General features: G+C 41.8%; 1 protein-coding gene across 1 annotated transcript; it reads left to right on the forward strand.

Moving 5' to 3' along the window:
* Positions 1-14687: 14687 nt before the first annotated feature.
* Positions 14688-15257, forward strand: LOC131007120 (uncharacterized). The gene has a single exon (XM_057934308.1). It carries the CDS (start codon positions 14688-14690, stop codon positions 15255-15257), a length of 570 nt encoding a protein of 189 aa, XP_057790291.1.
* The last annotated feature ends 469 nt before the right edge of the window (positions 15258-15726 follow it).

Raw genomic sequence — 15726 nt, forward strand, 5'->3', positions numbered from 1 at the left:
CTTGAAAGTTCGACAACTTGTCGTGTATTGCAAGTTGTCTACTCATATGATTATTCAATATTAAAGACTTAAAGTAATTCATCGTCAAAGTGGGTTCATTGTTATTATTGAAATCTCTTTTCTTTTGCTTTTTTTACTCCCTTCCGCAGTCACACTTTCCCCCGACTTAACTATCCTTAGTTAGGTCGGGTTGTGACATTGCCTTAGCTACTTCCTTGAATATTTCTGGTATTTCGATGAATTCTTTTCCTAGAAATAAATCCGTATGATGGGAATTAGATAGGGCATACGATACTTGATATGTAATCGAGTATGGCCTTTTCCCTCCCTTCAACAGCTCATTTCTTTTGTAGTCCTGATAGAGTGTTAGGGCACTGCTGAAGTCTATATCTTGGATATTATAAGCGATCTGTGGGCAGAATTCGGTTATTATTTGCTTGGCGTAGAGATTTCATGAGAACGCTTCCAGAACTGCATCTCTAGGATTTGTAATTCTCTTATCGCATTTTGCAATATCAATTGGTAAATCAATTTCTTTTGAAAGTGCGGATTTGATTACCAGTTGGATTGCTCCAATATGAATCCACTTCATTGTTGCTGCGACTAATGGCTTCATCTTCGCGAGGTCTCCTCGCACAGATTTAGTCGTAACCAATTGGATTTCCACTTGATTACCCGTTAACTCGATTGGAAGCGACATCTCTCAGCTTGTAATACGAAAATGTACATGACGTTTCCTTCTGAATGGTATCAAACTTTGAATAAATAGCTTGATCTATTCTTCCTCTTGAGAATCCATGGTATAATTGTATACTCAGGTTTTTGTTCCTGATTTTATCCACCATCTTCTGCTGTGAGATCAGGAATGGCTGGAATATCCCTCATGATCTTCACGTTGGATGTGGATAACTTCTCCCTTCTCAGTCTGACTCATCTCCGGAGGTTCCATCAGACATGTCTGAATAATCAGAACTGAAGACTTCTTCTTGTTCGTATATACTCTCATCAGTGGATATATCTTCGAACTGATACACTGGTATCAGTTCTTGGTTGTAGATGGCATCTTCGATATTCGGTGTGGATTCGAATCTCCTCATTCCTCTTTTCTCGTTGTCAGGGAAATTGGTTGATATATGCCCCTTTGCACCACACGTCCAACAATTGCAATCTTTGAAACTTTCATTAGTTTTGGCTTGAGTACGCTTGAAAGTTTTTCTCGCCGGAGTTTGTTTTTGAGATGGAAATCGGCTTCTTGATGGTCCACCGCTCTGGCCTGACTTGTTGGAATGGGCATTTTGCTTGGACCACATGGTTTTGCTCTTGGTTATTTGGCGTAGGGCTGATACCTGTTCTTCTTTCTTTGATAAAGGACTTCCCCTTCGATTTCTGTTGGAAGGTCAATGTTGTCACAGATCAAAGGAGTTCCTTGGTTGATCCAATTTCTAGAGATTCTTTTAGATTGCAGCTTGTTGACACCACTCTGACAGCTTTCGGTGGACATAAGACATCCTTCTCTCAATATTGTCGATGGGGTAATGCCCCTGGTGACTTGTATTCACAGATGAACATTTCTCTTCATGGACTTGAAAACTTAAGAAAGAAGAGTTCCATGGTGAATTTTTCACCTACTTGCACTGCATTAAAATATAGGGCGCAGAGGCGTAGCAATTCGTCCAACGCTTTGGGCTCTAAAACAACCAGTTTTAGGCTTAAGAATGCTTCACCATATTTCCTTCGCTTCTCATTTCCTGCTTCGTCGTAAAATTCTTTTCCAAGGAAGTGATCCTTGATTGCTATTGTCGTAATTCTGACGATCTCTAGGGAAGAATCATTTTTAAACAATTCATTCTTGTGTTGGATAGCTGTGTTTTCCTAGTATTGCTTCGCCATTCCGAAAAAGCTTGCCTCAAAGATTCTGATGAATTCTTCCTTGTTATACTCAATTGCCGTAATGGCAACTTCCATTGAGGATGCCCATTCATAAATGAGCGTCTCCCAATCTCGGAATCTTGCTTCGTCAAAATTGAGAATCAATCCATATGGGTGGATTGGTTCCAATATAACCTTTCCAACAGGATTATCCCGCGTCTTTGGTCTTGGTCTCCTTCTTCTGGAACTAGGACCATATGCATGCTCATATTTCTGGGGACCCCAACTTTCTGGCTCCACCGGTGGTGGTACCTCACGTGGTGGATATCCTTGTGGTGGCACTTCGACCTTTGGCGCGTGATCTCCTTGTGTAATACCCCGCCCACTTATATTAAGTTTAGAATTTATTTTTAATTTAGATTATGATGATTTACGCCGGAAAAAAAATGATTCATTTTTAATTCCAACAAGATCTATTTTTCAAAAGCTTCTTATAAAATTTAGTCTTTTGAGTTTTGTGCATTTCATAAAACGAATTATATGAATATGAGATTATTTTATATGTTAGCATTGATTTATATATGATTTAAATTAAAGTTTATGATAGGCTTTAGTTAATTGAATGTGTTGGGCTTTGACAAATATTTGTTTGGGCCTTAGTTTTAATTGAAATGATATTTTATAAATACCAGCCCAAGAGCTCAAACCAACATACCTTGCCACCACTATTCCTCCAATCACAGCCGCCACCCAACAGCCGCCCAATAGCCGCCTATCGCCGCCCTACCTACCCTATTCACGCCAATAAGCATACAACTTCTATTCAGTTTTTCTTTCCCATCCCTTGGCAGTCGGAGCAAGCCAATTTTCTTATGTTCGCCTCACACCACTTCTCCACAAATTATTGCAGCCAATTTACTTTGACATTTCTCAAACCTTCATCAAGCCTCCCCTTCACTCATTTCAAAAAGCCATCATCGTGAGAAATTTCCGATCTCAAGCTTTAGAGTTTCAGCAGACGACCAGAAATAACTGAAGGCTCCCCATCAATTTTGTAGAAACAGCCGTACATTTTAACTTATAATCTCAAAGGTTTACTCTTTTGTTCATAACATTTACAGATTTTGCATATGAGCATTCCAACTAAATAACATTCATATATATATGTATGCATTACAAATCTGTATCTATATGTATATACATTTGAAGCATTTGTTTTATAATAATGGAGTCTTGAACCCTGTTTTGAAAAGAAGAAAAGAGAAGAAGTAGAACTTTCAAAGCTATGTTTCTCATTTTTTTGTTGGCGAGTGTGTTGAGTGTTGAGGGCTGGGAGAGAGAGAGGGAGACGAGGGCAGCAGGCCTTCCGGCCGTGCAGTCGCCGGAAGGGAGGCGGTGGCGGCGAAAGCTATGGAGGGAAAGAGAGGCGGTGTTCTTGAGAGAGAAAGGAGGAGAAGTGGCGAGGAGGGAGGGAGAACGGGGATGGGAGAGCAGAGTAGAGGAGAGTATAGTAGAGCAGTGGAGAGTAGAGCAGAGCTGGGAGAGCAGAGCTGGGAGAGCAGAGCTGAGAAGTGGAGAGTAGAGCCGAGAACTGGGAGAGCAGAGCTGAGAAGTGGAGAGCAGAGCTGAGAAGTGGAGAGCAGATATGGGAACTCGGAGAGCAGAGCTGGGACAGCATAGCTGAGAAGTGGAGAGCAGAGCTTGGAACTGGGAGAGCAGAGCTGGGAGAACAGCGCTGGGTGAGCAGTGCTAGGAGAGCAGCGCTGGGAGAGCAGCGCTGGTAGAGCAGAGCAGAGAAGGGGGGAGGCGGCGATCTCGCCGTTTCCAAGGAGGAAGACGTCGCGGACGATGTGAGGTATGGGTTTTGAGTGTGAAGGAGAGAGAGGAAGTTGGGTGTAGAAGAAAGGGCGATTTTGTTCAGATTGAGCCCTTATTTTATTTAAAGACCGTGGGCTGCCTTTATTTTTAATTGGGCTTGTGCAGATTTTAAGTAAACACTTATTATATGCACACGTATGAAATGAGTCATGCATTGCATCATGATTTAATTGGTTATTTACAATTCCAATCACAAAAAAAAGACGAGTAAGAATATTATTGGTGTTCTTAACTCAAGAATTTTAGTTTTCAATTATTTATTCATTAAATTTTGAAAACCCAGCTAAGTGAATCATAGAATGTTAAGTACTTTACCTTGACTTAAGATTAGATTCAGGGGACCTATTAAGAGTATAGAATTCTTGTAGGCTTCGTGGATCGTGAGGACTAGCACCGCTATTCGGATTCAGAGATAAGAATAAACGACAGGCATTGCCTAATTAGGTGGGCTTACTTTCCAAATGTATGATTGAGTTATTAAGCTCTAAATATTTCATGAAATGAAAACTGTTTATCCAATAAATATTTTTGTGCGCTCTTTTATGTTTAAGGCTCGCAATTCATAGATCGATCGAGGTTCTCTTATGGCCTAACACGTTATTTGAGATTTGTGTACACTTGTTAGTTGTTTCGGTGGGTTGATCTCCATCGGGCACTAAATCATGTAAGAGGAGTTATAAGGGTGCTTGGCTGGATGTGTTCCGGAGCATGTATCATGTAAGGCCTGCCTGGGTTGAAGGAATATTAAATTGAATTAATACTCGATTGCCCGATGATCGTTTCTTGGATTATTATTAATTCATCATACAACGATTAATTCCTAACATGCTCCTATGAAATTAACAGCTGCACACAGGTGTTAGGAAAACTTACTTGAGAATCGGATGCACAGGTGGTTGATGATCGCGTCGAATGATTCAGACTCCAGCTCTGATCTTCTCGACTGTATCCCGCTCAATCTCCAACGTTGGATGGACAACGAGCTATGGAAATTCCCAAGACAGAAAAGCCTCACACGATTATGCGCCTCCCTCTGCTCTCAAAACCCTAATTTTTATCAGTGTATTTTCCTGAGAGCTGACAGCTGTATTTAAAATACAGAAAAGAGGAAGGAGGCGCCACATTAGTGAGAGGGCCGAAAATTACTGTCTTCTAGGGCTTGGAGACATTGGGCCAGCCCAGGGACCAGATACAAGGAATAAAGATGGGCCTCAAATAAATTAATTTATCCATGGTCAGCCCAGACCATAATTAATTTATAAATATCAGTTCATTCCACTAGAGAACCGATACTGACTTACCCCTTTATTGCCGGTGATGAGTCGGGGCTTGTATTTAGACTTATTAAATCTCCGTATTTAAAATATCCGACATCCATTAATTAATTAGAGCTCTGACAGCTTAAATTAATTAATCTCTTAATAATTCCTTAAGCAGTACCACTCAAACTTTATTATTACGCCTGAACTTAATCAACCTGCAGGGTTTAGCGCAATAAACCTTATTGAGCTCCTTAAGGGGATGTCATTATCCTATACCGGATACGGGTACTAATACAGATAATCAAATATCATATATTAACCGCTATCACCCAAGATACAGAGTACTCGAGTTAGTATATAACTTTCACCCATAGTAAGTCAAAGTGATATACGAGTTAACATATATATCTGAATACTTATTAGTATTAAGATTTATGAGTCACCGAGATCTTGATTCTTCACTTAAGTCAGATAGAAGAATACATCTCAAACTGTGGTCCTATCAATACGTAATGACGTACTAGTATAGACAAGTAGCCAAGACAAACTACTTCCATCAATACTGCAGCCTAAACCAATAACTTGTCCTAGAGTTATTTCGGCTGTGAATATATTATATCTCTTAAGGTTATTCCAATTATATGGTCTTCTGTGATCTACAACACACCATATAATCTACTTATACAGAGATAAAGAACATACATATGCAATCATGAAAACCAAACAGATAGGAGATAAGAATAGTGAATAACAGGAATCATTGTATACAAGCATAAAGTTCTTGCTTTCAGTATACAAATCCAACAATCTCCCACTTATACTAAAGCAAAACTTTTAGTATACAATGTGTCTAAATACTAGCTATTACAAAAACTTCACTTCATCTCTCCCACTTATACTGAAAGTTTTTTTCTAAGTGGGTGGCATCAACCGCAATCCCATCCCTCGAGCATGCTTCTCATAGGTCTTTTGCGGTATGCTTTTCGTGAAAGGATCAGCTAGGTTCTCCAATGTATCAATCTTTTCTACTAGCACATCTCCTCTGTTTACGATTTCTCGTATGATGTGGTACTTTCTCTCTATGTGTTTTGACGCCTTGTGGCTCCTGGGTTCCTTAGAATTTGCCACTGCACCCGAGTTATCACAATAAATTATGATACTCTTAGGCAAATTAGGGACCACTCCTAGATCCAAGAGGTAGTTCCGGAACCATACAGCCTCTTTAGCAGCTTCCGAAGCAGCTACATACTCGGCTTCCATGGTGGAGTCTGCAATGCACTTCTGCTTTGCACTCCGCCACGATACGGCTCCACCTCCCAAGGTAAACACATAACCAGAGGTAGATCTCTTCTCATCCCGGTCAGCCTGGAAATCCGAATCGGTGTAACCCAAAGGAAATAGACTGTCTGACTGGCAAACTAGCCTATAATCTCGAGTCCGTTTCAGGTAATTGAGAATATGCTTTACCGCAGTCCAGTGTCCTGGTCCAGGGTTCGACTGATATCTTGCAACCATGCCAACGACATAGCAAATATCAGGTCTCGTGCATAGCATCGCATACATGAGGCTTCCTACGGCGGAAGCATAGGGTATCTTCCTCATCTCCTCAACCTCACTAGGCATCTTAGGACACATGTCCTTAGACAGAGGAATGCCATGTCTAAAAGGTAGCAAGCCTTTCTTGGCATTTTGCATGCTAAAACGAGCAATCACAGTATCAATGTAAGACGCTTGAGATAAGCTCAACATCCTTTTCTGGCGATCACGAACGACCTTGATCCCCAGGATGTACGCTGCATCTCCTAAGTCTTTCATTTGAAACTGTTCGGATAACCACTTCTTTATGTCCGATAATAGCTCAACATTGTTGCCAATGAGGAGGATATCATCTACATAAAGTGCAAGGAAAACCACGTCACCATTGGCATCTAAACGGTACACGCAACTTTCGTTCTCACAACGAGTAAATCCATAGGATTTAATGACCTCGTCAAAACGTTTGTTCCATGACCTCGAAGCTTGCTTAAGTCCATAAATGGACTTCTTAAGCTTCCACACAAGATGCTCTTCGCCCTTCTTCACAAACCCTTCAGGTTGCTGCATATAGATGTCCCTTCCTTCTTCAAGGAAACCGTTTAGGAAAGCGGTCTTGACATCCATTTGCCAAATCTCAAGGTTCATGTGGGCTGCTATGGCAAGGAGTATTCGGATAGACTTAAGCATGACAACCGGCGAAAAGGTCTCATCATAATCTATACCCTGTTCCTGGGTATAACCTTTCGCCACCAGTCTAGCTTTAAAAGCTGCGACTTCGCCATCCGAATCTCTCTTTCTCTTGTATACCCACCTACTACCTATAGCTAGGAAGCCATCTGGTAGTTCGGTCTTCTCGTATACATCCATAGCACCCATGGATTCTATTTCAGAAACTATGGCCTCGTACCAAGAATCTGCATCTTGATCTTTCATCGCTTGTCTAAAGTTGTCAGGGTCGATATCCTTTTGTTCATCAACAGGGAGAAGATCCGAAGGTTCTCCCAAGAACATAAATCGATCGGGTTGAACTACAACTCTCCCACTACGACGAAGCGGTGGTGGTACAGTTGTGACAATGGTTTGTGCAGGGTCTTGTGGTGCATTTACTTGCACACTTGGCTGGGGTGATGGAATCGCCTGTCCATTGCCTTCGATTTCTTGAAGGACAATCTCGGACTTAGACTTGTGATTACTTTCATAATCGTGTTCCAAGAATCGTGCGTTGGTGCTAACAACCACTTTCTGATCCTTCGAATTATAAAAGTAACCACCTTTCGTTTTCTTAGGGTATCCTATAAACAGCATTAGTTCGCATCTCGGCTCCAATTTCCTCGCTTCCTTGTCTAGCACGTATGCAGGACAACCCCATATCTTTATATGATTCAAGCTGGGCTTACGCCCTGACCATAACTCAATAGGAGTTTTAGGAACCGATTTGGACGGTACCCGATTCAGCAAATAAACCGCTGTTTCCAAGGCATATCCCCAAAACGAAATAGGCAATGATGCATAGCTCATCATAGATCGTACCATTTCTTCTCTCTGCTACACCATTCTGTTGGGGAGTACCTGGTGCAGTCAATTGGGATGTAATCCCAGAATCTGACAAGTGTTGCTTGAACTCGTTCCCGAGGTATTCGCCACCGCGATCAGACCGCAATGACTTGATAGATTTACCCCTATTATTCTCCACTTCCGCCTTGAATTCTTTGAATTTCTCAAAGCATTCAGACTTGCGTTGAAGTAGGTAAATATACCCATACCTTGAGTAATCGTCAATGAAAGTGACGAAGTACTCGTACCCTCCACGAGCTCTAGTGGGCATCGGTCCACACAAGTCAGAGTGAATCAATTCTAACACATCCGAGGCCCTATTCCCCTTTGCCTTAAAAGGCCTTGCCGTCATCTTTCCCTCTATACAGGATTCGCAGGTTCTAAATGGCACAGCTTGAAAGTCTTTCAAGATTCCATTTGAGACGAGCCTTTGGATCCTATTTAGATTGATGTGGCCTAATCTTAGGTGCCAAGTATGTGTATATTGTTCATGAGAATAATATTTTCTCTTATTTGGATTTGGAAGAATTTGTGATGTAGATGCAACATGGACAGAGTTATTCATTGGACATGTAATAGTATAGAGAGAGTTGTTCAAAATTCCAGAACAAATAATCTTGTTATCTCTCATGATAGAGACACCCCCATCAAAAGTAACAGAATATCCATTCAAAAACAACTTTGAAACAGAAATTATGTTCCGCCGAAACTCCGGCACATATAAAATATCTCTCAAAACTAAAATGTCATCACCAAAACATAAAGATAAATCTCCAATAGCAACAGCTGCGACCTTCGACGCATTGCCCATGGAGATGGTGATCTCATCACTTGCCAGCTCCCTTGTTGGGTTGAACCCCTGCAAGGTGTAACAAACATGGTCAGTTGCCCCCGTATCCACTACCCACGAATGAGTAGAAAACGAAGCTAAACATGTTTCTGTTACTAAAACTTGTGACGTACCTTGTCCCTTTGCCTTGAGCACTGAACAATCTTTCTTCCAATGCCCAACCTTGCCGCACTTGAAGCACTTTCCCTTGGCTGTCGGCTTGTTCACGCCGCCGCTAGGGCCATCAACTTTGGCTTTACCGCTCCCACTAGCCTCATGGTCATGCTTGCCCTTTGGACCTTTCCACTTCTTTTTCCCGCCTTTCGACGAAGAAGTAGATCCCTTGGCAGCAACAAGGACCTCTTTCCCATTGCGCGTGCCCATGACCCCCTCTGCCGAAACTAGAGCATTCAATAACTCATTGAGAGTATAGTTGGCCTTGCTCATAACGACATTGAGACGGAAGTGCTCAAAAGTTTTGGGGAGAGTATTGAGGATGATATCGACCTTGGCTTCGCCTTCGATACCCCCTCCTAGCAGATCAAGCCTGTCAAACAGATTTGTCATATGCATGACATGATCGTGCACCGAGCTGCCCTCGCTCATTTTACAAGATAAGATTTCTCTCATCAAGTTAAAACGAGCAGACCTCTCGGACTCCCCATAAACCTGACTGAGGTTTAACATGATGGTCGCTGCGTCATCCATGACCTGATGCTGGAGTTGCAAATTTTGCGACATAGTCATCATAATATAGCACTTGGCCATATTATTCGACTTGTGCCACCTTTTATGCGCCTCACGTTCCGCATCAGTTGACTCATCAGTTAAGGCCGCGGGACGTGGAGTGGTTAGCACAAAACTGTGCTCATCAGCGTCAAGAATATACATAATATGGTGTTTCCATTCGGTGTAATTTGGACCGGTGAGAGGATTGTTTGCTAGAAAGTTAATAATCGGAGACATAGACATATCTGAAAGTAAACAAATAAACATGTAAGAACATGAAAAACATAAAGTTCGTAACAATAATATTGTAACCTTTTGATAAAATAATATTAATGAAACCTCTAACGGCTCAAAGAATTCCATGTGCAAGCCACGTGGGGTGGACGTTTACACACGAACTCCTCAACCAGACTATTTACCTAGTCATTTAATTTCTATCCATGTCAACTTAACCTTTTGACAAAAGAAATCAATAGTTGGCACCTTAACTAGACCATATCATCATCAAGAAGGGACTCCTTTGGGAGTTGTACATTGTACTTGATATGATATCTAAGCAATGACCACATTTTAACCTTAAAAATTAAATTCTCGAAATTAGCATACTCACTCGGACCATGCCGCTTTCAATTTAATTTCCTTGGTTATCTTATTTAATACCATTCTCCAAAGTACTTGTGAAAAAATTATACAAGTAAGCCACGTGGGGTGGACGTTTACTGCATAACTCCCACTACTTTAATGGTTTTAAATATTTTCATAGAAACCTCTTCTGACAAACTTATGAAAAACAAATATGAAGTAAGTCACGTGGGGTGGACGTTTACTCATATTGCTAATCACTTTGTCTAGAGACCGCATGTGGAGGTCTAAAATAATTTTTAATTACTATAAAAATTATTAAACAGCTTAGTCTTTTTCTTTCAAAAGGTTTGTTCATGCTCAAGCACATAAACCTAAACATGCTTCTCTAGAACGCAACATGTAAAACATGCTCACAGAATTCTAAAACATGCTTAAGAAAAACGGCAAACCTACTATCATGCTCGTCTAAGCGCAATTAATAAACAAATATTAACAAGCAAAGACGTGCAAAAGCAGGTAAAGAGCATAAGGGATTAACAACCACGACATGCAAAGAACAGTAATAAAAGAATTAAAATTCTTCGTGACCCATTCGTGGAAACCCAAATCTATTCTATTACAAAATAAAATAGAAAAAAAAAACAAGCCCAAAACTGAATAAAACTTGGCCCGAACATATGGGCCCGTCAAGCTAGGGTTTGGGCCCCCTTGGGTTGAGAAACAATCGGCCACCTAGGGTTTGGAACCCTAGGCGCCGCCGCCTCCAGCCAGCAACAGCAGTCCACGGCGGCGGCTGCCCCACCGCCGGTCTCCTCCTTGTTCTCGGCTCCGGCAGCACCAGCCTTGGCAGCAGCCTCGGCAGCAGGCGCAGCAACTGCCCGGGCAGACAGCCGAGCAGTGCGGCGCTGGGCGCGCAGCACGCAGCCAGCAGGCACGCGCGTGCACGGCCCACGCACGCCCAGTCCTCGCCTCGCCCCGATTCCAGCCGCAGCACTCGGCAACCCCGGCGACAGCAGCTCCAGCAGACGACAACAGCAGCGGCCGCAGCGGCAGCGCGCCGCCCGCCGGGCGCGCAGCGCGCAGAACGCGCAGACGCTGCCCCGGGCGCGCACCGCCCCTGCCCGCTGCTTCCAGCCGTTCGCCCCAGCCCTAGCCGAGTCCGCCCCGCCATCAGCCCGTGTCCAGACCAGGGAGCAGCAGCGGCCACGCGGTCGCCTGCCTGGGCGCGCCGCGTGCGGTGTGCAAGCACCCGCGTGCGCGCTGCCCCTCGGCGCCCGCGGCCCCTCGCTCTCGGTCACACACGCCTCGTCCTTACACCATCCTCCGTTGTTGATTCGTCGTCATCCTCGTTTCGTTCTTCAATTTTACAGATTTACAACGGAAAAACAAATACAATTGAAATCCTAATCTAACCACAGTTTTTCTCGTGGTGAAAAACGATTACAACGTCAAACGACGTATCCCACGAATCAACGAATCACGAAGAACAACAGCAGTTAAAAACAACGCACATTATTAATCGTACACAAATTAATAATAGAGCCAAGAAATTAATCCTGGGCTCTGATACCAATTGAAGGAATATTAAATTGAATTAATACTCGATTGCCCGATGATCGTTTCTTGGATTATTATTAATTCATCATACAACGATTAATTCCTAACATGCTCCTATGAAATTAACAGCTGCACACAGGTGTTAGGAAAACTTACTTGAGAATCGGATGCACAGGTGGTTGATGATCGCGTCGAATGATTCAGACTCCAGCTCTGATCTTCTCGACTGTATCCCGCTCAATCTCCAACGTTGGATGGACAACGAGCTATGGAAATTCCCAAGACAGAAAAGCCTCACACGATTATGCGCCTCCCTCTGCTCTCAAAACCCTAATTTTTATCAGTGTATTTTCCTGAGAGCTGACAGCTGTATTTAAAATACAGAAAAGAGGAAGGAGGCGCCACATTAGTGAGAGGGCCGAAAATTACTGTCTTCTAGGGCTTGGAGACATTGGGCCAGCCCAGGGACCAGATACAAGGAATAAAGATGGGCCTCAAATAAATTAATTTATCCATGGTCAGCCCAGACCATAATTAATTTATAAATATCAGTTCATTCCATTAGAGAACCGATACTGACTTACCCCTTTATTGCCGGTGATGAGTCGGGGCTTGTATTTAGACTTATTAAATCTCCGTATTTAAAATATCCGACATCCATTAATTAATTAGAGCTCTGACAGCTTAAATTAATTAATCTCTTAATAATTCCTTAAGCAGTACCACTCAAACTTTATTATTACGCCTGAACTTAATCAACCTGCAGGGTTTAGCGCAATAAACCTTATTGAGCTCCTTAAGGGGATGTCATTATCCTATACCGGATACGGGTACTAATACAGATAATCAAATATCATATATTAACCGCTATCACCCAAGATACAGAGTACTCGAGTTAGTATATAACTTTCACCCATAGTAAGTCAAAGTGATATACGAGTTAACATATATATCTGAATACTTATTAGTATTAAGATTTATGAGTCACCGAGATCTTGATTCTTCACTTAAGTCAGATAGAAGAATACATCTCAAACTGTGGTCCTATCAATACGTAATGACGTACCAGTATAGACAAGTAGCCAAGACAAACTACTTTCATCAATACTGCAGCCTAAACCAATAACTTGTCCTAGAGTTATTTCGGCTGTGAATATATTATATCTCTTAAGGTTATTCCAATTATATGGTCTTCTGTGATCTACAACACACCATATAATCTACTTATACAGAGATACAGAACATACATATGCAATCATGAAAACCAAACAGATAGGAGATAAGAAAAGTGAATAACAGGAATCATTGTATACAAGCATAAAGTTCTTGCTTTCAGTATACAAATCCAACATGGGTAGCGTCCCGACGTCAATTCAACTTGTCTGAGTTACGTCCTCAGGGCAAGTGTCATGGGAGAAAGCAATACGTCGGTGGCTAAAAGGTTCGGTATCGCAGCGAGTAACTAAACAGAGTGTGGCAACAGCGCGCTAATAAAATGAAATATATTAACATGCTTAGAAGTTTCTTTACTTTAAAACCTTTTAAGTTATGTCATGAATGATTGGATTAACTGCTCTTACGAATTGTGAAATGTTTTAAAAGTTGCAGCCCACTAAGTACATTAGTACTTAGCCCAAATATTTTCAAATGTTTTTCAGGTTGATGGCTGGTGTTGACGGGGAGAGCTGAGGCTAGGGTTCAACTCCGTGTTTTGACTTTCGCTGTAGTGCTAGCCTTTATCTGTCTTTCGTTTTCTTGACTTAAGACCTTTATGTTATGACTCTAAACAATATCTTTTATTGAGCCTAGACTTTTGACTGTCAATTATTTTGATTAAGGAATGTTGGTTATCTGAAGCATGAAACTATACTTGTGATCCTAAAGTTTGTCATGTTTGTTGATTGATTTGTATCAATTGGATATTTGTCTTTCTTCATCTAAAGGGGCGATGCCCGATTGTTATCCCTTCTATTCGGATTTTACAAGGTTTTTCCCTTGTTCATTTAAATGATTAGCCGTACCCCAGTTACAGTTATTGTTTCCAAAAATTGGGGCGTGACAGAATTGTATCAGAGCATAAGTTTTCTTTCATGTCTTTGATAACCATAAGCTCCTAACATCGAGTCTAGATTAGTATCTCTAGTCTTCTAAGAAAAATTTGTTGACCCTCAGCTCGCCGTCACACTGCTGTAATAAAAGGTACGATTTAAAAGTTTCAATGATTTTAGATGCTTTCAAGTTTTCAAGAAGTGCGCGCTTTCACTTAATGATGTTATATGAATTGCTTATCGCATTCATATTGTTATTTTGAGCATTTGACTCATATAACCAATGTATGTATGTATGTCGTGTTTGGGACTACCCGAACCCTTAACGAATCAATGAATTTATGGTCGAGTTAGATTCCTTTAATCTTTCCGACTTAAGAAGAGTTTTCATAAAAGGGACACTTACTGTCCAAATGTTTTAAGGTTTCAAAAGAAATAAATGATTAAATGAATGAAAGTTTAATGTTATCGTTTTAGGTCCACTGCCTGTTCGATATGAATGATGAGTCCTCTTACAAACCGTTTGAGTACTACCCAATGATACTTTAGAAATGTTCGTCGTGAAAGCTCCGCTTGATCGATTTAAGTAAGGAATGATAAGATAGCAACATTTAACATAGATATGTTACAATGTAGAAGAAATGTCATGAGATTAAGGTTTCACTTAAGTTATTCCACTTAAGTTAAGATTAGTTTCCATATAGAACTAGTCTTTCACATGGTTACACCATAGAAGCGATATATCTCATTTATATCTATATATGTGTGTATGTATATATGTATGTATGTCTGTATACCGAATGAGTCTCTTCGTCTGTTGATTCTCGTCCGTTAATCAGAATGGAAGACGCGCTAAGAGAACGTGGTAGAGGACGAGGACGTGGCCGTGGGCGCGGTAGAAGAGTTGTCCCCGAAGAACCTGTTCCACAAGTAGCACCGAATCGCACAGCCGAGGAAAAGTTTCGCAAGGAAAAACCTCCAATGTTTGATGGATTGGGCGAACCCGCGGATGCCGAGAAATGGGTTAGGACAATAGAACGGATCTTCAACTACATACGTTGTGACGATCAGGACAAAGTGGCATGCGCAACTTATCAATTGGTGGACGAAGCTGACTTTTGGTGGGAGTTAGTGAGGCGAACTATGACTGACGAACAGTGGGAGAATTTCACATGGGAAGAATTCAAGGCTGAATTGTATGAGAAATATATACCGGGATGTTACCGACAGAAGAAGCAGAACGAGTTCTGGAATTTGAAGCAGAGGGCTGGGACAGTGACTGAGTACGATAAGACCTTCAATCAACTATCAAGATATGCTCCGATGCTGGTAGACACAGATGAGAAGCGTGCAGAGAAATTCAGAAATGGGCTGCATAACGAGATAGCGATTTCCTTAGCAAGTCAATGAGATCTCACCTACGCGCAAACATTGAGTAGGGCCCTCACTATTGAATCATTGCTACCAAAGGAAAACGGGAAATCTCCCGAACAATCTGGATTTGTACCATCTCAGGATAGTGGTAAAGGAAAAAGAAAATGGAACGAGGGAACTGGTGGAAACCCTGGGAATGGAAATGGGAAGAAACCATGTGCGGCAAATCAAAACCAGAATCAGCACCAGAACCAACAGCCGCAAGCTATAGCTCCACCACCTTGTCCAAACTGTCGAAAACCTCATTTAGGGGAATGCATGAAGGGAACGAATGTTTGTTATTACTGCGGGAAAACTGGGCATTTTGCTTCAGCATGCCCAAAGAAAGGAGGAGCACCCCAACAACAAAATCCCGGAAATCAACAGTGACAGAACCAGGGCCCTAGAGGAAATCAGGGGCAACCACGTTACGCTAGGGCCTATGCCCTTAACCAACACCAAGCAG

The sequence above is a fragment of the Salvia miltiorrhiza genome, chromosome 1 (assembly GCF_028751815.1).
Source record: "Salvia miltiorrhiza cultivar Shanhuang (shh) chromosome 1, IMPLAD_Smil_shh, whole genome shotgun sequence".
NCBI lineage: Eukaryota > Viridiplantae > Streptophyta > Magnoliopsida > Lamiales > Lamiaceae > Salvia > Salvia miltiorrhiza.